The sequence below is a fragment of the Panthera uncia genome (assembly GCF_023721935.1).
Source record: "Panthera uncia isolate 11264 chromosome A1 unlocalized genomic scaffold, Puncia_PCG_1.0 HiC_scaffold_17, whole genome shotgun sequence".
NCBI classification, from domain to species: Eukaryota; Metazoa; Chordata; class Mammalia; order Carnivora; family Felidae; genus Panthera; species Panthera uncia.
The window spans coordinates 120,320,301-120,345,140 of NW_026057577.1; the positions used below are offsets into that span (position 1 = coordinate 120,320,301).

At 38.1% G+C, this 24,840-nt stretch overlaps 1 protein-coding gene across 3 annotated transcripts in view; it reads right to left on the reverse strand.

Annotated features, from left to right (window-relative positions):
* The window catches only part of C7 (complement C7), a 56,131-nt gene that overhangs the window by 23,163 nt on the left and 8,128 nt on the right, over positions 1-24,840 (reverse strand). For 2 of the 3 annotated variants that reach the window (XM_049648720.1, XM_049648719.1), the window contains 7 exons: positions 21,372-21,513; positions 19,050-19,197; positions 17,865-18,003; positions 9,443-9,613; positions 6,658-6,901; positions 4,408-4,518; positions 634-800 (listed from right to left, as the gene is read on the reverse strand). In XM_049648720.1, the coding sequence (XP_049504677.1) occupies positions 634-800; positions 4,408-4,518; positions 6,658-6,901; positions 9,443-9,613; positions 17,865-18,003; positions 19,050-19,197; positions 21,372-21,513 (1,122 nt within the window). The remainder of the gene's footprint in view (positions 1-633; positions 801-4,407; positions 4,519-6,657; positions 6,902-9,442; positions 9,614-17,864; positions 18,004-19,049; positions 19,198-21,371; positions 21,514-24,840) is intronic. The other variant, XM_049648721.1, reaches the window with a different exon arrangement.

Genomic DNA, 24,840 nt, shown 5'->3' on the forward strand with positions numbered 1-24,840 from the left:
ACTATTGTTTTTACTGATGCCTATTTTTTTTTAATGAGTGTCATAGATCAAGTTTTTGAGTATTGTGTCCTTAATCCATTTTCCCCATAAGCCAGGGGGTCTTCATTGTGCAATTCTGTCTAGCTGTCTGATTTTAGGAACACATACGTAGCATTATGACAGAACTGACTGTATCAATAAAACATCCTAAAATTTTGCCAGTCAGATTTGTTCTATTTTAATTTACATGTCTCCAAGAGCCTACATGCCATGGCCAGAGGAACAAAGGTGATCTGATGAGACAGTAGACAAGCCTAAATGCCTTCCTCTTGCAAGAATCTATAATTCCTCTGAATTAGAGACCAAGGAAAACATAATCAAATTTAGGTCAAAAGCTTAAAATGCAAATTTTGTTACTAATTTCTCTTGGGATTTATAAGACATTTAACCTTTACAATTGAAATATGGACATGCAAGATAATGAATCTTCTGTTTCTTATTATTATGTATGCACTCATTTTGCTATACAAAACATGATTGGGATACAAAAATGCTAATTACAGCTGTCTCTGTTTAACCACCTTGATTTAATCTCATTTTCCCAATGCGAATAAACATGTCTGCTTTGTGTGCTTTCAACAGAGCAGGACGTACCTTTTGTTTTATGACTTGGGGAAGACCAGTCACAGATTCTGCCCACGAAGCATATCGCTCTTTGTTTCCAGCAGGATTGTCCAGCTCCAGGAAACTGAGGCCAGACACGAAGCCCGAACTGCCCCCCCTGACAAATGGGTTCCCTCGCAGAACATTGCTTTGAGTTCCTATACGAGGAGAAATCAAATGAAATAGGTCAGGATGCACAAAGGAAACAAAGAGAAGAATAAAAAAGTGAAACGTCTCTCAAGTACTAAAACACAACCCATCCCATTCTGGTAAAGGACAAACTATGGACACAATGAGAACATCAGTGATTGCCAGCAGTGGTGGGTGGGAGGAGTAAATAGTTGGAGCACGGAGGATTGTTAGAACAGTGAAATTGCTCTACATCACACTATCATGGTAGACACATGGCATTATACATTTGTCCAAGCCCATAGAATGTACAACACCAAGAAGGAACCCTAACATAAACTATGCACTTTGGGCAATGATGATATGTCAACGTAGATTCATCACTTAGAACAAATGCACCCCCGTGGTGGAGGATGCTGAGAGTGGGGAGGCCTTAGTTTCTGACAGGGGTATATGGAAACTCTCCGTACTTTTTGCTCGATTGTGCTGTAAATCTGAAACGACTCTCAAAAATATCTATTAAAAGGAAAAAGAAAAGAAAAACACAATCATTACCTGACAATAGATGATATTAGGGAATTATTGTTCATATTCTTAATGTTCTTAGTATAATAAGAACATTATGTTATACAGGAGACTATCTTATTTCTTAGGAAATAAATATATATTTTGGGATGAAGCATCATGGAATGTGTTTCTAAATGGTTCAGCTAGGGGCGCCTGGGTGGCTCAGTCGGTTAAGCGTCCAACTTTGGCTCTGGTCATGATCTCGCAGTTTGTGATTTCAAGCCCCACATAGGGCTCTGTGCTGACAGCTCAGAGCCTGGAGATTGCTTTGGATTCTGTGTCTCCCTCTCTGACCCTACCCCGCTCACACTCTTTGTCTGTCTGTCTGTCTCTCTCAAAAATAAAATAAACATTTAAAAAAAAATTTTTTAATAAAAATAAAAATAAATGGGGGGAGTTCATTGCATCTGGAATATTAATTAAGCAAAAAAAGCTATTAATTAACAGGCATACATTAACACATGAAAAGTGTTCTAAACAGTAAATACCAATTAAATTCTTTTCTGCATTTAAGTGCCTTATAATTTCAGAAATATTTTTGTCTCCATTTGTAATTGATTTTTATGCTGGTCATGACTGGAAATTCCTAACTTGCAAACCAGATTTGGGGTGATCTTTAGTTCATTTCTTTTAATGAAATTTTGCAATTTCGTAAAATTTTGCAAATTCAAAAACTGCATTTATCAGAAATTATTAAAGCCTAGGGTGCCTGGGTGCCTCAGTCTGTTAAGCATCTGACTGGCTCAGGTCATGATCTCACAGTTTGTGAGCTGGAGCCCCGAGACAGGCTCTGTGCTGACAGCACAGAGCCTGCTTGGGATTCTCTCTCTTTCCCTCTTTCTCTGCCCCTCCCCTGCTCTCTCTGTTTCTCTCTCAAAATAAATAAATGAACTTTAAAAAAAAGAAACTTTAAAAAAAAGAAATTATTAAAGCCCGGTGTTTTTGACAAATTGCTGGAGTGCATCCTCATTGTCATTGTTAGCTCCGGTTTTGATATGCACAGTCACCCTTTTAAGGCAGCTTATCACAACTAAGTTCAGTCCCTCCGCTACCTGGAGCCGAATCATCTGGAGTGACTACACATTTCTGAGCTTCAACACCCGCTAAGAGAACAGCTGGGAGGAGAGCCTTGGAACCAGCATCTTAACAACTTCCCGGGTAATCCCCGCGCATAGTAAACTTGGAGAAATCACCGCCTGCCCTGGCACACCTGTTTATGAATTACAGATTCTGAGAAATCCGTTTTAATTTTATTTTTAAGCCTGTAGCCTCTCTCTCCATACTTCAGGGAGCTCTCTGCTCCCTCTGGCCCTCTTCCCCTAGACAAGCAGCGTGGTGCGACAATCAGGAGCCCAGACTGTGAAGCCACACATCATGCCTTTGAATCTCATGTCTGATGCTTACCAAACGTGATCGTGGGCAATCTTTCTGTCACTTGGAGTCCCTGTCTGTATAATGAGAATATGAATAATACCTAACTATGTGTGCTATGTGTGCGTTAAACACAACATCAAATAAAATCAGTGAGCAGCTTCCAGTAGCCAGCCCAGCTGATAACTGATGTCTCTATCTTCCCAAAGCTCCCACTCATCTCTATTTCCAGATCACCATATTTCCATCTCTTTCAAAAGCATGTCCTCCTGGGGCACATGGGTGGCTCAGTCGGTTGGGTGTCCGACTCTTGATTTCGGCTCAGGCCATGACCTAACAGTTTGTGATTTCGAGCCCCACATCAGCGTTGGATTGGGATTCTTTCTGTCTCCCTCTCTCTCTGCCCTTCCTCTGCTCATGAATATTCTCTCTCTCTATCCCCCTCTCTCTCTCTCAAATAAATAAACTTAAAAAAAATTTAAAAAAAACAAAACAAAACAAAAAAACATGTCCTCCTCCTCTGTCATGCCAACTCCACGAAGACAGGCATTTTCTCCGGCATGTCACTGCTTGTACCCCAGTGCCTAGAACAAATCCTTGCATGTACCACAGGCTCCATAAACAGTTGATGAATGAAGGAGGTGAATGAGTAAATACACCTGGTTTCATTCCTCTGTCTTCCTCCTTCCTACAGTTATCTGCCAATATCCCAAGAATCCCCACTTCCTCAGTAAGAACTCTGGCATCTGGGTCAGTCTTCACCTTTGCCCCAATTTATGCTGTCACCGAGAATTTAAGCTCTAGTACCTGCTCAGTCCATTGCTACCACACTAAGAAGTTCACTGTAAGGCAAGTTAAGTTGTAATCACCAAATTCAATGAACAGTCTCCAGCCCTTCTCTTACTTAGCTTCTGTCTAGAATTTCTCTTTATTGACTTCTCTTTCTCCTTTATTTTTAATGTTACTGATCTTTTCTGGTTCTTCTTCTTCTTTTTTTTTTTTTTTTTTCAGTAGGCTTTTTTCCCAAACTCATGACCCTGAGATCAAGAGTTGCATGCTCTACCAAACTGAGGCAGCCAGGCACCTCTTCACTGATTCTTATCCTGTCAGATTATCCCTTCTCAGTCCCTCTTCTTTCTCTACAACTTTATCTTTGTAACCTTTCATTTAATCACTTCCTGTACTAAATCCTTTAAGGGTACCCCCTTGTTACCAGAATGAAATCCAAATTCCTTAACAGGGCATCTAGACACAATCTAAATCAGTTTTTTTTTTCCAGTTCCTTTCCAAGCACTCAAAGAATAGCACACCACCTTCCCCACTCCCTCTGCCATCACCACGACCACCACCACCACCAGCAGCAGCATCTGAGCATCCATGTCAGAGTGGAACTAAATCTCTCCTGTTGGTGTCCTTTTTCTAGGCTGGATTGCCAACTGTCACTGCAGGTGGAAAAGGTAGTATATGCTGAGGACACATCTACAGTGCCCAGGAGATACCCAGTGAACTTTCCATGGCAGTGTCTCACTGTCATGACATACGAAAGAGAGAGCAGAGGCAAAAATAACCAAATACATTTTTAAAAACACAAGATAGAACACCTGCTAAAATTTCAAAGGACCTTGAGGCCAAGAATTAACCACAAGAGAGAGGGATGGAGATTAAGCTTGTAATGCAAATTGCCCCCTTCTTATTTACCTGAATCTGATTTTAAGGCATCTTCCAGCTCCTTGCATTTGCCCTTTGACGACGAATACAAAAATTTGAAACTTGATGAAGTACATGTCTTTATATCTGTTGAACTAAGACCTGAGGGAAAAGTTTTAAAGGTTTTATTTCTGCATTTGTTAAACACGTCTTTTGAGATGCAGCCAGGTGGGAGGATAGGGATACTCTACTATTGTGGCCATCTAATCAAGAGTGATATGATAGGGACATTTTCAAGTGCTGTAGGAGGATCAAGGGTCAGAAAAAGGAATATCTTTTTTGTTATTAAACAAAATAACACATACATGCATACACTTAGGAATGAAGCATCGTGTGTCTGAAACTTACTTTCAAATGATTCAGCAAATTTTGGCTTCTATTTTCTTGGATCAGAGAGAGGAGACTGGGGTGATTTCTACATGAAACAGTGGAAGGAACACCCGGAACAGTGATATCTTTGACCCACATACAGTCAGCTTCTCAAGTATGAAGCAAACAGATAAAAGTAGGCATGTGATGGTCCCAGTCCACCTACTGGAAACCCCAAAAGCTGGGTTCTGATTCTATAGCAATTAATTCCTAAAACCTCAGGTCTACTGCCTCAATCTCTTGATTTTAATATGTTTACTATCTCTAGTTTCTAACAATTCCTTCCCGTAACTCATAACCTCAGAATGTAACAATTTCTACTCATTATCAAATGGAGTTTTGCCAATGCATTTTTTAAAGAAGGATAGAAAATAATAAGTGTGGAAATATATTTTTCTTATATAATTTTGCTAACTGTATTGTAATAATCTCAATATTTCTTAAGGAATAATGGGGGGGATCTATTACATCTCAGGAGTTTTGATTACATTTCAGTTAGAATTTTTAGGAAGGACAGAAACTTCTCAAGAGTAAAATTTTTACTTAAAAAATATGTTTTGACCAAATTGGAAAGCTTTAATAAAATTCTCCCCCATTTCTTTAAGTGCTAAGGAATAAATGGTTGGGAGGCAGTGAAACTAAGTTTAGATCAAGCCACTTGCTGGATTAATTTTCCAAAGAAATATTGTCCCTGTCATTGCTACAAAAAAAACTTGTGCTTATACATCATTTCCAACCAGGGAAGTTAGAAAAGTTCAAATTCTAGTTAAATCTTAACTGGTAACAAAAAAACTAAGCCCATTGGGGGAAAAAAAAGCCAATGGAAACATAGAAAAATATTGTAATTCACCCACAAGGGAAGGTTACAAGATTTCCTCTGAATCTCATGTAGTAAGTGTTATTCTCCTCCAAGGTTGTAAGGGAGCCTTGACTGAAGAGAAAGACCCCGAAGAGGTGATTTGGAATGGAGAAGGAAGTGTGGACATCAGCTGAAGGACAAAGTTGGGAAGAAGTAGGTTTGACTTGGAATATTAGTAAACCAGTCAAAAGGTCTTTGGAGAGAAGGAATGGACACTAAGACACCACCCTCTACCCTCCCACATTGGGACACATGGTGAGGACTGTCCTCTTACTATGGGGTCCAAAAAATCATGAACTCCGTGGTGTGCACTGATTCTAACAAAAATCAGGCCATTCTAGCAACAACATAGCATAAGGAAAAAGTTCAGCTGACTTGGGAGCAAGTTAGACCTCCTTACAACCCATATGCCCTTGGGTGAGTCTTATCTAACACTGACTCTCCATGTCTCAGTCTGTGGGACAGGAATTATAGTGGCCATCTCTCTGGGTAGCAGTGAGGATCATTGCTAACATGTAACTTGCCTCTTGTAAGAAAGGCATCCAATAAATTCAAGACATTATTATAAGAATTAGGTAGTAAGCAAACTTGTGATATCCAGAGCAGGTTTTTTTTAAAGGAATGTGAGTGGCAACGAACAGAGGTAAATAAAATACTTCTTTAAAACATTTTGATTTCTGAAATATAATACCTTATTAGCTTTTCCTCAAAGAATATTACTTAAGCTGAGAAATGGAAAACATTAAAAAGTATTCTAAAAATCCAATCAATACCTCCTGGAGACAGCCAGTAATGATGATGGTTATCTCACATTTCAGGGTACTAGCCAAAAGAGTAGGCAGTTTGAAGAGTTTGAGTAGATTATAATGGATTCACACCACTTTGGATTCCTTTGCCATTTAATCTCTATTTGTCATACTTTAAATCTCTAAAAGTTTAAGCTAACTACATGTTATTTCCCCCATTAAAATTCCTGCAATGCTTGTAGTTAATAAATTTTTTTAATACTCTACCGCTTTCTTTGATTTTTTCTGGGTCCACATAAAATAGAATTTTGTACTCTCCTCCTAAGGACCCAGACTGCAGATAATGTGTCCCATACTGGTCGATTAATCTTCGGTAGGCACCGTAGTCATACAGAGAGGGAAGGTAGGAGAGTTCCTTCCAGAAGGGCTCAGCAAGTTGTAAAAATTCTGGATTGTTATTGATAAACTGAGCCACTTCCACAGTGTTCTGGACAACCAACAATTGATGACTCTATGGGAAGAAGGAAGAATAAAAGGAGTTTTAGTTTGAAGATAAAAAGTCAGTGAAATTACTTTCCTGTTCAATGTCTCCATCAACTGCCACCTCCGACCCAAACTATATGAATTTTTATTTTTGATGCATGATGAGGTCTTTTCTGGGCTCACTCACCTGAAGCAATCTAAAGAGTTTTTGGAATGCCAAATAGGAATATCTGAGTGATATGTAATTTCTTACATATACGGCCTTTAAAATCTCAACTAGAAAAAAAGCATCATCTTCATTCCCTACTAAACAAGCTCACAAATAGGTATATAAAATAATGTGTCCCTAAGGAGTATACATTGACAATGACTTATAGGTAAGTTGAACATATAATTTATATCTCATACTATGGTTCCTCACTTTATAATGAGGCTTTTTTTTTTTAATTTTAGTGTAATTTACATACCATGTTATATTAGTTGCAGGTGTACAATATAGTGATTCAACAATTCCATATGCCACCTGGTGCTCATCACAAGTGCACACCTTAATCCCCATCACCTGTTTTACCCATCCCCCCCCACCTGCCTCCCCTCTGATAACCATCAGTTTGTTCTCTACAGTTAAGAGTCTGGTTTTTTTGTTTGTCTCTTTTCGTTGTTGTTTGTTTTCTTTTTTTTTTTTTAATTTATTTAAACGTTTATTTATTTTTGAGACAGAGAGAGACAGAGCATGAACAGGGGAGGGGCAGAGAGAGAGGGATACACAGAATCTGAAACAGGCTCCAGGCTCTGAGCAGTCAGCACAGAGCCTGACGTGGGGCTCGAACTCACGGACCATGAGATCATGACCTGAGCCAAAGTCGGACGCTTAACCGACCGAGCCACCCAGGCGCCCCTGTTGTTTGTTTTCTTAAATTCCACATGTGAGTAAAATAATATGGTATTTGTCTTTCTCTGAATGACTTATTTCACTAAACATTATACTCTCTTGATCCATCCATGTTGTTGCAAATGGCAAGATTTCATTCTTCCTTATGCCTGAGTAATATTCCATTGTATATATATAATATACCTTCTTTACCCATTCATCTATCAGTGGACACTTGGGTTGCTTCCATAATTTGGCTATTGTAAATAATGTTGCAATAAACATAGGTGTGCATCTATCTTTTCGAATTAGTGTTTGTATTCTTTGGGTAAATACCCCGTAGTGGATATGAGGTCTTTGAAACACTTCCTGAGCATCTTTTAATGATGTCCAAGACAGATCTACCTTATATCAAATCCTAATTTCTGTGAACAATAATATAAATACAATAAATGTTTATACAATTCTTATTCCCATAGTCATCTCAACTGTTCAGATTGCCCAAGATAAAAATTTTAGTATCTTAAGACAACAAACTATCTAAAAATAAGTTTTTTAACTTCCTCAGATAAAAATTTTGGTATCTCAGGGCACCTAGGTGGCCCAGTCACTTAAGCGTCCAACTCATGATTTCAGCTCAGGTCATGATCTCACAGTTTGAGAGATCAAGCCCCACATCCAGTTTTGTGCTGACAGCACTTAGCCTGCTTGGAATTCTCTCTCTCTGCCCCTCCTCTTACCCCCGTGCCCTCACATGCATTCTCTCTCTCTCTCTCTCTCTCTCTCTCAAAATAAATAAATAAATAAATAACATTTTTTTAATGTGGTATCTCAAAAGTAACAAAGTGTTTTAAAATCTTTTAGTTTTATGCACCTTCTCAGAAACATTCTAGCATTACTGTTTAGAAAGCATATATTAACAGGATTTTTTCAATTCTATAACACATATAATCATGTATAGCAATCATAAATTAGAAATTTAAGAAAATTTTCACTAGTAGATTTGAAAGTAATGCTTTTTAAGATTTTCAAATAAGTAAAAATACTTTAATAAGAAAAACAAAGTATAGGGGTGCCTGTCTGGCTCAGTCAGTGGAGCATGAAACTCTTAACCTTGAGGTCGTGAGTTTCAGCCCCAGGTTAGTCATAGACGAAAGAAAGAAAGAAAGAAAGAAAGAAAGAAAGAAAGAAAGAAAGAAAAGAAAGAAAGGGGAAAGAAAGAAAGAAAGAAAGAAAAGAAAGAAGACAAAGTATTAATAGATATATTATCCAAGAGAATTGACAAGATACAATGTTACCTATTAAGGAAATATATTACATTGTCTCTTTGAAGAAGAGACACTACTACCCTAATTTAAAAATGAAAGCTGAGGGGCGCCTGGGTGGCGCAGTCGGTTAAGCGTCCGACTTCAGCCAGGTCACCATCTTGCGGTCCGTGAGTTCAAGCCCCGCGTCAGGCTCTGGGCTGATGGCGCGGAGCCTGGAGCCTGTTTCCGATTCTGTGTCTCCCTCTCTCTCTGCCCCTCCCCCGTTCATGCTCTGTCTCTCTCTGTCCCTCTCTGTCCCAAAAATAAATAAAAAACGTTGAAAAAAAAAATTAAAAATGAAAGCTGATCCTTTTGATAAATACACTTTTGTTAATGTTAGAAATACTTAAGCAGTAAAATATGGAAAAGTTAACTCATGTTTCATACTAACCTTTTGCTTTTGGATTTCATTGCTATGTGAAATATGACTATACGAAGAAGATGCTGAAGATCTAAAAAAGGAGCGTTTCTTACTAGATGATGTATATTCTGCTGAAGTATGTTTTACATAAGACCAGCTACTGTTGTAAAATTCATAATTAAAATCATTATTTATCTTCACCTATAAAGAAAATGAAAAGTTTTGTTGTGACTAAATCAAGGCCTTGGGTATAACCCAAAATCTTTTGCCATGGATCCTTTAACGTGAATACTTTTTTTACACAATCCTCTCCAAAAAAAGAAAGCTCTTCATTGACACAAAACAACTGTGGCTCTCATTGTGACCAGGCCCATATAAATATAAGGAATAGAGTCCATTCTATAATTATTCTTTGTTAAGCAGGAGACATGGTCTCAGTAATGGTAATCCCAAGTGATTCACAGAATACATTTGTGTACAAACATCTCCAATTTTGTTTAATGTCAACATCTAGGCCAGAAGTCAGAAAATTAACAAAACCATACTAACAGAGAACTGAAAAGCACTTGGCTCTTGATTTTTCATCTAATAAAAGGGAACAGAAATGCAAATCGGTGATCTGAAGCATGTAGATCTTTTGGACTTTGGGAATGTTCTATGTGATCCAGTAGTAGCTATAACTTTCTAATTAATGCTGAAACTGGATTTTTTTTTTTTCTGTGATAGATAGTAGAAGAAAAGGCCATCCCACAAGAATTTTGAAGCAGGCAACAGGATAGTCACATGTGGCTAACAGAGTCATGACAGCTCCAGCACTGATGAAGAAGATAATCATTTATTTATCCCTTGCTTTATCCTAGATCAAGTGTCAAAATAAAATGCCTACAGGGGGCTGGCAAGTAATATAAATGTTGGAGGCATCCAGGGGAAGGCAGGGTGATGAAGTGAACACACGCACTGTGGAAAAGGGGTACCAATGCAGGAACCCATCATACAGTTACCGTGTGTAACTACAGGTGCTAGCACTGACAGGCGATCTGTTTTCAAGAAAGGAGATAAATCTGAATCTTGACACAAAAATCTCGAAAATTTTAAAAGTCATGGGGAATTAATTTGCTAACAAATGCCAATCACCACGAGAATAAAACAAGACACGCACAAGGACTCCCTCTCACCGTGTCTGCTCCATATAAAATAGTCAAATGAGTAACTGTGTCTCCGCGAGCATTTGTGTTGTTAGCATATATCCATACACATCTGTGTTTGAGATCGAAGTATAAAAAAGCACAGGGAAAATTAAAATGATGGGTATGATATACTTTAAACACAAACCTAAAAGGAAAGAAAATGACAGACTATTATGCAGTCATTTTCAATGATGCCTATGAAGAGAAATACTCATGTTAAATGAGAAACTGTTATAAATGTGATAATCCTGTTAATTACATCAATGCAAGTATATTCCCCAGTCAAAAAAAAAAAAAAAAAAAAAGACTGGAAAGAAATTCATCAGGAAAATGCCAGAAAATATTATATTACTTTTATCATTGCCCATGTTCAAAATTATGCATGAATGTTAAGAACACACCACAAGATACGAAAAGATAGATTTATTCATATCTTTTATTAGGGCATTATTTTCATTAAATTATGAAATGGATCTATTTCAAAGTCAAATGCATAAGTTTAGCTCAAAGCTGAGATGGAGAATATATGTCTTATTATTGACTACAAAGAAGACGTTAATAAGAATGCTATTAGAGATTTCTGCAGCCACTAGATACTGTTTTGGTCCTATTAGGTTTTAGATAGGCACACAATTTAATTTTTTTCTCTCTCTCTTAAGAAAAAGAAGTTATCTATCTTCCTTTTGATGTAAAAAAAAAAAAGAAAGAGAGAAAACCTATTTTCCCTCATCTTCAGATCTACAATTCAAATACTCGATTCATGCAAATAAGCCTCTTAGATGATTTAGTTCAGCACCTCCTCACTCTCGTCTGCTCTACATATGGCTGCCGAGTCATCTTTTTCAGGCTAATGTGATTTTCTTAAATGACCCTGAATTGATACTCTCTTTCCCATCTAACTTTGAATCCTGAATTCTCTCAGACTGATCCTTCCTCTAAAATCACAAACTCAAACATCCTACAGTCTGCCACCTATTACTCTTTTGACTCTCATACTATCATCACCAGAGCAGTTATTCAACTTCGTAGAGGCAAGTTCTTCAACTTAGTTTCCTTTCTCTCTCCCTGTCAGCACCTTCCTTTTTTTCACTTCTTTCTTTTTCGGATAGCCTTCATGGTTCATGACTTCAACAGTTTCTCATCAATGAACTAAACATCCTCGCCTAGATAGACCCTGCCATCATGCTTGCCAGGCAGAATTCCAACCTGGTTCAATGCTCACAGCCAAGCTACTTAGCACTACAATAGAAAAATCACACAGCTATAGATGGGTACCACCGTTAAGTCCATTCATGATTTCTGATCTCAGGGGAACCCTCAATGCAGTCCAGCAGCCCTATATTTCTTTAGTCCGTTCTCTTTCTTTCCCATTTTCTACAGTACCTATTTCAAAAGTTCAACCCCTACCTCAATCCCCCAATCTTAGAACCACTTTCCTCACTTTCAGAAAATGACCTTAACCTCTTTCTTTACAAACATTCCCATTACCAGACAGAGGATTCCTAAATTTCTGGCTAACAAATCGACAAACATATTTACATTTCTCCTCTTCCTTTCTTCCACAGGTGTCCCTCCTCCATCTAAAGCTAACTTCTCTGATTGATCCCATTTACAATTGCACAAGAACCATAAAATAGGAATAAACTTAGCCAAAGTTGTTTAAATATCTGTATGCTGAAAGCTATAGAAAACTTATGAAGGAAATTGAAGAAGATATAAAGAAATGGAAAAACATTCCATGCTCATGGATTGGAAGAACAAATATTGCTAAAATGTCACTACTATCCAAAGAAATCTACACATTCCATGCAATCCCAATCGAAATTGCACCAGCATTCTTCTCAAAGCTAGAATAAACAGTCCTAAAATTTGTATGGAACCACAAAAGACCCCAAATAGCCAAAGTAATGTTGAAAAAGGAAACCAAAGCAGGAGGCATCACAATTCCAGACTTTAGCCTCTACTACAAAGCTGTAATCATCAAGACAGTAAGGTATTGGCACAAAAACAGACACATAAACCAATGGAATAGAACAGAGAATCCAGAATTGGACCCACAAATGTATGGCTAACTAATCTTTGACAAAGCAGGAAAGAGTATCCGATAGGAAAAAAAAACAGTCTCTAGTAAATGGTGCTGGGGGAATGGGACAGCAACATGCAGAAGAATGAAACTGGACCACTTTCTTACACCATACACAAAAATAAACTCAAAATGGATGAAAGACCTCAATGTGAGACAGGAAACCATCAAAACCCTAGAAAAGAAACCAGGCAACAACCCCTTTGACCTCAGCTGCAGCAATTTGTTGCTCAACACATCTTCTAAGGCAAGGGAAATAAAAGCAAAAATGAACTATTTGACCTGATCAAGCTAAAAAGCTTATACACTGTAAAGGAAACAATCATCAAAACTAAAAGGCAACCGACAGAACGGGAGAAGATATTTGCAAATAACGTATCAGATAAAGAATTAGTATCCAAAGTCTATAAAGAACTTATCAAACTCAACACTCGGAAAATGAATAACCCAGTGAAGAAATGGGCAGAAGACACAAATAGACACTTTGCCAAAGAAGACATCCAGATGGCAACAGACACATGAAAAAATGCTCAACATCACTCATCATCAGGGAAATACAAATCAAAACCACACTGAGATACCACCTCACACTGGTCAGAACGGCTAAAATTAACAATTCAGGAAACAACAGATGTTGGCAAGGATGTGGAGAAACAGGAACCATCTTGCACTGTTAGTGGGAATGCAAGCTGGTACAGTCACTCTGGAAAACAGTCTGGAGGTTCTTCAAAAAATTAAAAATAGAACTGCCCTACGACCCAACAATAGCATACTAGGAATTTATCCAAAGGATACAGGAGTGCTGATTCATAGGGCACATTTACCCCAATGTTTATAGCAGCACTTTCAACATTAGCCAAATTATGGAAAGAGTCCAAATGTTCATCAACTGACAAATGGATAAAGAAGATGTGGCTTATATATACAATGGAATACTACTTGCCAATGAGAAAGAATGAAATCCTGCCATTTGCAACAACATGGATGGAACTGGAGGATATTATGCTAAGTGAAATAAGTCAGTCAGAGAAAGACAGATATCATATGTTTTCATTCACATGTGGAACTTGGGAAACTTAACAGAAGACCATGGGAGAAGGGAAGGGGAAAAAATAGTTTCAAACAGAGAGGGAGGCAAACCATAAGAGACTCTTAAATACAGAGAAAAAACTGAGGGTTGATGGCGGAGGGGCAAAGGAGAGGGGAAAATGGGTGATGGGCATTGAGGAGGGCACTTGTTGGGATGAGCACTGGGTGTTGTATATAAGTGATAAATCACAGAAATCTACCCCCAAAACCATGAGCACACTGTATACACTGTATGTTAGCCAACTTGATAATAAATTATATTTAAAAAAAAAAAACTGAGTTATCCTCCAAAAACAAACAAAAAAAAAAATAATAATAAAGCTAACTTCTCTGTCTCTTCTCTGTATTGCATTCCTTCCCACCTCTTCTAAGGACTTATTAAATTCATTATTCATTCCCTCTCCCACAGCTTCCATTTTTCTCTCTCTACGGTTTCATTCCGTATATATCAAATTCATATACTCCAACCCCACTTAACTATAGTGTGTTACAAGGGTTCTGGAGACACTCTTGGGTTCAGAATCCATGTGTGTTATCTATTACCTCTATGATTGTGGGTAAATCATTCAGCATTGTTTCTTTCAGTTTCCTCAACTGTAAAATAGAGATGACAGTGCCTACTTTTTTTAGGTTATTATAAAGAAAAGAAGATCCATTAAGCACTTGAAACAGTGAACAGTATATAATGTATGTGAGCTATTTTTTGATCATCATTTAAATTATTCCTGGTTTAAAAGGTAGATTTAGAAATCTCAGATATCCAGGGATGCCTCAGTGGCTCAGTCGGCTGAGCATCCAACTCTTGGTTTCAGCTCAAGTCGTGGTCTCACCATTTGTGGGATGGAGCCCCACATCGGACTCTGTGCTGACAGCAGGGAACCTGCCTGGGATTCTCTCTCTCCCTTTCTCTGTCCCCTCCCCCATCTGTATCTCTCTATCTCTCTCAAAATAAATAAATAAAATTAAAAACTAAAAAAAAAGAAATCTCAGATATCTAGATTCAGACCAACAGAGGAAGCAGAGGATCAGATCATTAATCATTAGTTAAAATGCCGTTAGAATATAATTTTGTGATTCTTATTTGATATACACTAGTATCTCTTTTCCCAAAATATAATGAAGTGCATTCAAAACTAAATACAGGAGGATCCAGGAAGTAATTCATTTTCTCCACCCTAATTTTTACTCCCATCTGTGACTCATTCCAAGTTGACAATGAACAAAAAGTCTTTCGGCAGCCTCCCAGACAACTACAGGAGGGGCACCTTCCAAAGCGACCATGGAGCAGGAATGTGCTTGTGTGTCAAAGGCTTCCTTGTGGGATGAAAAATATGAGGAGACAGAGAAAGTGCATGGCATCAAAGAAAGTGGCGTAGTCAACAAGAGACCAGGTTTGCCCTGGATAAACTACGATGCTCAAAACTGAAACAGAGATCACAAGAGAAATTAACTGATTCTGTTCTGTGTTTACTTACTAATGTTTATGTTCCGACAAGTCAGAAGTCATCTTCCACTCAGAGGCAGCTGAACACCCAGTGGCCTCAGGTCTACCTGCCTGTGGAAGACACTTACCACCTGCATATCCACATGGGGTTAGCACTTCAGGGACTGACTCATTGCTTCCATCTCACTTCCCTCAGGCTGGATCCTCAAAACATCTCTATAATTTCCCTCTAACTCTGACAAACTCCTTCAAATTCAGTGACTGGAAAGGCATTTCAGATGTCAATCCAAAAACCAAGCCATGCTGAGGGAAATGAATGTCAGGATTGTGCTGTTATTAAATTATTTCTCTTCTTCAGAAACTGCAGACTTCCAGCATGTCTTTCCTCCAACTATGTCAGAAATTCTCTCATTATTTTCTCTGCTCTGTAACATTCTAAATTTGATCCAAAAATATATATGCAATTATCCCTCTTATAATTATGAAGAATTATCAACCCATCCTCCTAGGAATAGGAGAAAAAAATTTTCTACATATGCCTATGTCACATTCTCCCTTCTGGCCAATGGTTAAATTACAATACGTATTATACACCATATAGAATTTAGAGTTGAAAAAGCAGTTAAATACAAGATACTGGGAGAGTAAAACATACTAGAAAAACAAAGGGCTGTGAGGTCTGACAGGCTGGATCCAAGCTGTACTACTTACTAATTTGGCGATTTAGAGCAAGTCAGCTGGAGTCCTCTGAGCCTCAATTTCTACATATATACAATAGTAAAATATTACTTACCTTCCAAAGATGTTATGAGGATTAAACCTATACAAATTGCCTAAAACAGTACAGATGCCAGAGTAGCTCATCAAAAATTGGTACCTATCATTATTTTTCAGATCAGTTCCAGTTTCCATTTTCATGATACAATAACTCTTAAATATAACTTATTCTGTTGTAAGTCAGAGGATGATGCTATTTGCTGTTTATAATCAAAATTGCATTCTGAAGGGGGTTTATTTTGGTAAACGAAAAGCCCTTCTATCTGAACATCCCAATAGTTTTAGTTTACAAATTCGGGACTAAGAGATAAGAAGCACTGAACTGGAAATTTTTAGAATTCTGAGAAGAAGGGAGGAAAGAAATGAGAGAGGAGATCCTGGAAGAAGAGAACAAGATGCCAAAATGAGATGAGACCAGAAATCTTGATCTGTTGAGGTTCTAGAAAGACAGATGTTTTGGGCGCCTGAGCAGCTCCAACTCTTGATTTCAGCTCAGATCATGATCCCAGGGTCATGGGATCGAGCACTGCATTGGGCTCCATGCTGAGCATGGAGCCTGCTTAAGATTCTTTCTCCCTCTGCCCCTCTCCCCTACTGGCACTCTAAGGACAGATGTTTTAAGACAGAGGATGTCCACCATTTTTGTGGAATGTGTTGGCACTACTCCAACAGAATATCCCCTTCCAATGTTCAGGATTCTCCCCCTAAAGCCATAACTGTTTTTTGTGTGAGTGGATTTTGTGCTGAAATCATGGAATAGAATGAGGTTAGGCATGTGTGACAGAAACAGCTTGCAAGAAGCAGAAGCCTGGAAAGAAGACCCTGAGACCTTAAGGAAAATTTAAAAGTCTAGCAATACAGACGTTCACAAGGATATGGAGCACAGGCCACCCTTCCACATTGCAGATCGGGTATTAATTGATGATATATCCATTTTGGAAACTTTACTGAGTAAAGTGTAACCTATGATAACCTGCAAGGCAGCAATCCAAGTACCAGGTGTATGCCCTAGAGAAAATCTAGTTCATTTGCATGGAACTCATGCACAAGAATGTGCAAGGCAATTTCATAAGAAAAAAGTAGAACCAGCAATAAAAAACGTCATCTAGATTAACATGAATAAATTTCAAAACTGTGATTTTTGAGGGGGGAAAAAGTCATAGAAGAACATATACTATAAGATTTACTTACACAAATGGCAAAAAATAGATAAAACTAATCACAAATTTTTTATGTAGGGACAAATACATATGAGATAAACATATACAGAAAAACAAAGAAGTGGTTAATACAAAACAGAAGATGGTGGTTTGTCAGAGTGGGGAGGATGTGACCAGAGAGGGGTAGATGGGAGCCTTTAAGTCATTGGCAATGTTCTATTTCTTAAGGTATGTGGTTGGCATATATGAGTATTCATCTAATTAGTTTTCTTCAAACTGTATGTTTATGTTACTTACACTGTTTTGTATATATGAAATATTTTACAATTTAACAGTAAACGCATTTTTAAGTGAGCTGACACTGTGGCAGTGGCGAAGAGATTATCATGACCAGTCATGGCCAGGGCCTTGAGTTTTGACACTGTACAGGGACAGACCATCCTATTTGGGGCCCATGTGGTCCATGGACTTGAAAATGAGGCAAAAGAATATTTCAGCTTAAATGAGACAAATTAAAGTATCATTTCCCTGTACCCCAGAGTTAAAGAATATGTGTTCTTTCTAAGCCCATATAAATCATTTATAAGAATTGATCAAATATTAGGCCACAAATAAATTCTCAACAAATACCAAAAAATCAATATCACATAAATAATGACCTCTGGCAATAATTCACAGATTAAAAATAAATTAAATCAATGAAATTAAGTACCTGGAATGTATAGGAGAGGATATTTCCACTCAGTCTATAAAAATCTCTTCCATCCCCACTAAACACCTTTCTGCATTGACCACCAAAACTTTTAGTATTAATGACTTTGTTCCTAAACTGGCCAGTGAGTTCGTTGTAACTGTTTAAAAAAAAAAAAAGGAAGGAAGGAAGAAAAGATGGTTAGAAATCAGAAATAGCAGTTTCTGAAGAAGAACTTCCAGAAATTTTTGAAATATAGTGAAGTATCTCTTTGAGAGAGCTCAAATAAAGAGAACAATGTCCTAATGCATACCATATATTATCCAACCTCCCCTGGGTGGTATAATAGCTAAAACTAATAACTGGAGAAATCCAACATCCTTCAGCCTAAGAACATGTTTGGAAAACATAGCCCTTTTGTATTTATGGCAACAGCTGGTTTTGAGTTGAATCTATAAATAAAACCAATACAATTAAGATGACTCGAGGAGAAAGAACTTTCTACAACAAATTTCAACTAATTTGCCTCTTGGTATACTGAATGGTATACTCTTTAGAGTAATTTTACCATTTTCCTGTTAATGAATTTTAAACTAGGATAGAAAAGCCACTTCTATCACTCTAAAATAGACTGTTTTAAAGTCTTGAAATCTTCAACTTGGATCTGACCCTCAAAATTCCTCAGAATTCTTTTTGGAAAGACAAACATGGGATTGTCCCAACTTCACTTGAAAATGAAAGTTCCCAGCCAGTTCAGACAATTACTTTTCAAGCCTCAATATTCCAATACGTTACTTTCTCTCTTCTTTCTCTGTTCTTACTCTATTGTCTCTTCATTCTCATAAGGAGCCTCACATCACTGTCATTGAATCAATTCTCTCCCTCTGTCTCTCTCTATTTCTACCTCTCTCCCGTAGGGTGACCAACTATCCAGGTTTCCCCAGGTCTGAGGGGTGTCCCTGGACATAGGACCTCCAGCGCTAAAAGCAGGACAGTCTAGGGACAATTGGACACTCTGTATTTACCACATACATTTTCAAGTATACAGGTATGAATGAAAAGTTTCAGGATGTGGCAAAGAGCTCTGAGCCAAAGGCTGAGCTATTAGGTGATTTGTTATCAGACTTACCAAACCATAAAATAAAACAAAACAAAATGAAAAGCTACTATCCATCAGTGTGCACAGAAAACTGGCCAGCACCTTACCCATTTCCAGTAAGTTCTATGTTGGGAGGAGGTTTATCAAGGTCACACGAAGGTCTGCTTTCTAAGTCCTCACATCTGTCTTCATCAGCGCTATCCTCTTCACAGTCAGAATCCCCATTGCAAACCAAAGATCTGCTGATGCACTGGCCTGTACACAAGATAAGCCCCATAAAATGAATGAATGAATGAATGAATGAATAAATAAATAAATAAATAAATAAGGGTAGAAGGGAAAAACTACCTGGGATCAAAAGGGTTTTGCCTTTGATTCCCAAAATTGTACTAATATTCTAGTGTGAATTTGAGATCAGTCCTCAAGATGTCCAGGAAAAGACTGGTGATTATTTGGGTACTCATATTACAACACACAAAACTGATTCTGACCTCAGCTGGACACAAAATTGAAAATAGAAGCTGAATTCAAATTCCAGGCTCTCACCCATAACCAAGCAGTTTGTCTGAATCTTCCAGAATCAAACAGTGCGGACCACTGGGAAGATAGATTGACATCCTGCCCTTCAACTTTCAGTTTATTTTTTGCCATCACTGACCAAGATGTCAAAGCTCTGCTTCTTTTGGTGATTTGATGTGTAAGCTTTTGAGAGCATAGAAACTGGATCAAAAGGTTAACACTCATCACGTCTTTAGCATATACTCTGTGCAAGACACTCTTCCAGGTGTTAGGTACAAATATAAATAAAAATGGTATGCTGGGCTTTTCATATACTTTACAAGCTAACAGAAAGGACTATGAAGACATAGATCATTATAATTCAGCAACGTAATTGCTATGATAGACATACATCCCAGGAATCAAGGAAGCACTGGAGGGTATCAGATGATCTAACCCTTGCCTACCTCCCCAGCATCATCTCCAGCCATTCTCCTACCAGCTTCTGATGAGATAGTCACACCTGCATGAATAAAAGGCCAGGCTTCTGTCATCTCCACTGACCTTGCACTTACGGTTCCCTCAGACTAGAAGGGTTTCTCTACCTGTCACCAACCTGTCTTTCAAGGACCAAATTAAACATCATCTCCTCTTAGAGACCATCCCTCCTCCACAGGCTATAGTGCATGTCCTTCCTCTGTGTCCTCATAGTGTGCATTGCATGCAACTGTCCTGACGGTATAGCATGCATCCCACTATGCTCTCACTCAATCCGATCCAATGTTGTGGACAGTCTACTATGTACCAAGTATTCCAGATGCAAAAATTAAAGCGACAGGGGCACCTGGGTGGCTCAGTCAGTTACGCATCTGACTTTGGCTCAGGTCATATCTGGTGGTTTGTGAGTTTGAGCCCCGCGTCAGGCTCTGTGCTGACAGCTCGGAGCCTGGAGCCTGCTTCAGATTCCGTGTTTCCCCCTCTCTCAGCCCCTCCCTGCTCACACTCTGTCTGTCTCTCTCTTTCTCAAAAATAAATAAACATTAAAAAATTAAAGCAATATAATCCATATCCTCAAGGAGTTCACTGTCTCCAAGAGAGATAACCAGGCCAGTAAATTCTCCAGATCACAGATAGTACAATGTATGTAAGGAACACAGAGAAGTGATTTGTTAATTATCTCTATCAGTTGGGAAGTTAAGGAATGCTTCTGAAAAGAGGAGTCACCTGATCTGGGTTTTGAAAGTAAAATAGGAGTTTGACAGGTCTTGTTGAGGAGCACTTCTAACACAGAGGTTAATTATGAACTATTCTGTGCATAAACTTTAATATTTTTCAGGGAAGAGACTAAGCATTTCATTTGTATATCCACAATCCTTACCATTGTATCTGGAACATAGTAACAATAATGAGTATTTGGTAAACGTTGTTGAATTAACTTCACTGCACAAATGATACATAAACACTAGGTCAAATAATACTCAATGCCAAAACTTGAAATTGTGTTTCAATCACCCAGTGTATAGAAGTGACCTGTATTACTCCTTGATTAGCTAATTAGAGTTGCTTCTCTTATAAACATAATGATAATTTGGGCAGTAACATTATTTTTGCCTAATCTCGGTGTACCGGACTCACTCTACATCTCCGCCAACAATGCAATGTCAAGAACTGTTTGGGTCTGGCAACAGCCATATTTCTTTTCAAAGAAGGGAGGAGTATCCTTACCTTTCTTACCAGATGCCTCCTCTTGCATTCTAAATAATGATAGCTGAGTATGTAATTAATATGCCAATAAAAATCCTACTGATATTGGCCTGAAATTAATTTTAAGGCCGATACACATTCAGTAAAAGTCAACAAATACATACTGAGCAAGTTAACCAAATAGCATTTGAAATTACACCCTGCCTGCCAAGCCTATGAAAACATACCTGAAAAACACCTGAAACGCTCTCCACATCCCTCTTCCGTTGGACATCCTCGGGTAGGTTCACACGATTGTGTTTCAAATGCATTTCCGACACAGGGATGGCCGCCATACTGTCCGTAAACAGCTATTGACCGCCTGCGAGTCTAAACACAGAACAGGTAGTACTTTCTGATATCTCCTTTCCTTTATTTGAGAAACAAATCTGAGAGAAATTAATGCAATTGAAGAAACAGTGTTCAGGAAATTGTTCTGGTGTTCCACAGATGTAAAACCTCCCAAATCAATAAACCCACAGACCTACTTGTCCTGGAGTGGGTGACAAGTGACACTTGGATTATTATTTGTGACGTTCTCCCAGCTATGTATTTATTCTCAGGGTTGAGTATTAAAAAAATAATAGTAATAAAAACAGTGGCTCTTAAAAAAAGCAACTTGAAAGAGTTAGTTGGGTAGACATATAAGCAAATAAGTTACGATATAGAACGTTTAATGTTTCTGCTCAAGCTGTGTGCCAACTAGAAAGGAGAAATGGATTTTGTCAGAGGGCGGGAAGGATACTGGGAACAATGGTTAAGAAGTAAAGTTAGAAAAACCTTTAGAGGGGTACCTGGGTTCAGGTGGGTTCAGGGGCCGACTCTTGATTTGGGCTCAGGTCATGATCTCAGAGTCGTGAGACTGAGCCCCATGTGGTGCTCTGCACTGGGCAAGGAGCCTGCTTGAGATTCTCTTTCTCTCTCCCTCTGCCCCTCCCTGGCTCGTGTGTACCCAGGTGCACTCTCATTCTCTCTCTCAAAAAAATAAAAAATAAAAAATAACTCTTAAAAAAAAAAGGAAAAAAAAACTTTAGAAAAATGGTGGCAATTGATTTGAGCTGAATGGTAAGCCTTCTTCAGGAAGGCAATGCAAAATAAATCTGGAGAGAAAGATGCTAATATGGAAGTCAAATTTACAGCACAAAACCTCGGTCATCCAAAGGTGAAGCTACCTCTGCAACGGAATTTTACTAGATAATAAAAATCACTGGCCTCTGAAGTGGGAAATATGTCAAAGGCAAATCTCTGGGAGAGAAAGTATGGGAAAATTGAGGAAATCATCAAGCCAACTGAGAAACACCTAAGTCATCCTAAAGTTCATTTTATCAATGTGAACACATATATCTAATACTTAAACAAAAATTAAGGTCCACAAAATCCTTTTCCTGCCCAACAGCAATCAAAGATGCATCACTTAAGCCTCTTCCTGTACTCATCCTTTCCCCATTTAAAAAAAAAAAAAGAATCTGACATTCCAGATAATTTAAACCTTGAGCAAAGATCAACAGGGAAGACTGGATCTACAAACTGATGTGGGGTCAGAAGCAAATGGTCAAGAAAGAATTCTTGAGCAACTACATGGATGGAACTAGAGGGTATTATGCTAAGTGAAATTAGTCACTCGGAGAAAGACAAAAATCATATGACTTCACTCATATGAGGACTTTAAGAGACAAAACAGATGAACATAAGGGAAGGGAAACAAAAATAATATAAAAACAGGGAGGGGGACAAAACAGAAGAGACTCACAAATATGGAGAACAAACTGAGGGCTACAGGAGGGCTTGTGGGAGGGGCGATGGGCTAAATGGGTAAGGGGCACTAAGGAATCTACTTCTGAAATCATTGTTGCCCTATATGCTAACTAATTTGGATGTAAATTTAAAAAAATAAAAAATAAAACAAAATAAAAAATAAATTACAAATTTAAAAAATTAAAAAGGAAAAAGAAAAAAGTAAAAAGTAAAAAAAAAAGAAAGAAAGAAAGAATTCTTGAGACATTTTTGGTGCAAAAAGGTGCTTTTATTATAGCACGGGGACAGGGCCCGTGGGGAGAAAGAGCTGCACTTTTACTGTGTGAAGATGGTGGTTATTATATTAAGTGCTCAAAGGGGAGGGGACGTGCAGGGAATATTAGATCATAAATGTCTTTTTCAAATTTCTACTCTTAAAAGTAGTTTCACAGGGTTTCTCCAATGCTTATCATTCAGCTTGATATTAACAAGTGAGATGAATAGTCATGAGACTCAAGAATGCAGCAACCAGTACATATTTGATACTTATCGGAACTACGCAGCTATAGGTCAGCCTTCTGGGCTAAATGCGAACACATTTTTGCTTCTATCCCTCATCACAAACCAACGTTGAATCTCCTCATCCATCCTAAACTGGGTTAGAAGTGGGGACTCATTGGGACAAAGGGTCACGGTAATGCAGTTTGATCTCTGAGCAGCTGTGTGTCAACCTGGGCCTGGTGCTGGCACCTTCCATTGTATCTGAGCAGAGGAGCCATGGAGGAATATGAGAGGGGAATAGAACTCAGTGCAGTTCCTTCATAAGTTTCTAGTTTCTGTATTTGATTGATGAAGACGCCTCTCATAATGTGTCTTCTTAAATTGTCCTTTTCTGAAGTTCCAAAGCACAGATTGTGTTGTTCATCTAAGTAATGCTTCCCTCTCTCCACATACAAGGATGACCTCGACAGCTGCCCACTGTGAGCAGCCATATTCTCACCTGACAACTTCTGATCTTATGACCCCGTTTCCATTTTCACTTGTCTCTCTCTGGATGAAAATGTTGTCGTTACCATCTAGGGATGTAATCATTGCATGATGACCTTCATGCAAAGAAAAAAATTACTAATATGAAAAATACCTCTCATCCCTTTCTATTTAGTGTTCTTTCTTAGGTTGTTTTTAAATTATAAAAATGTTTTCTGTGGTCAGTATTTGATTTTTGCCTTGTTATTCATGGACCCATTTGCCTGTCTGTATTCAGAGTAGTCATCTATTTGCCCAAAGCCAAATTCCACATTCGAGTAACTGGTTTTGTAAATACCACTCATGTAGGTACTAAATGTTTGATGAAAATGATGATTATGATGATGCTTCAAAACAGAAATTATCAGGGCACCTGGGTGGCTCAGTCGGTTAAGCATCCAACTTCAGCTCAGGTCATGATCTCACAATTTGTGGGTTCGACCCCCTCCTCAGGCTCTGTGCTGACAGCTCAGAGCCTGGAGCCTGCTTCCGATTCTGTGTCTCCCTCTCTCTGCCCCTCCCCTGCTTGCGCTCTGTCTCTCTCTCTCTCAAAAATAAACATCTAAAAAAATTGTTTTGATAAAAAAAATAAAACAAATTATCTCCTGTAATACAGTTCTGTTATTTTAAGAATTAAAAAGTGATTTTTAAATACACATTTTTATTCAAGCTGAACCACCTTTAAAATATTTTGCAACTATAGAATCATGCTATAGACCTGAAACTAATATAAATGTTATGTGTTAAGTATATCTCAATAAAAACACTTATTCATTCAAATATTTAGAATCTTTAACATGAACATTATATTTGTGGAAGTTGTCCTAAGAAAATTATCAGAAAAGAGGACAGATTTCTATGTACAAAAATATTCACTCAAGTTTCACTCAAACAAAA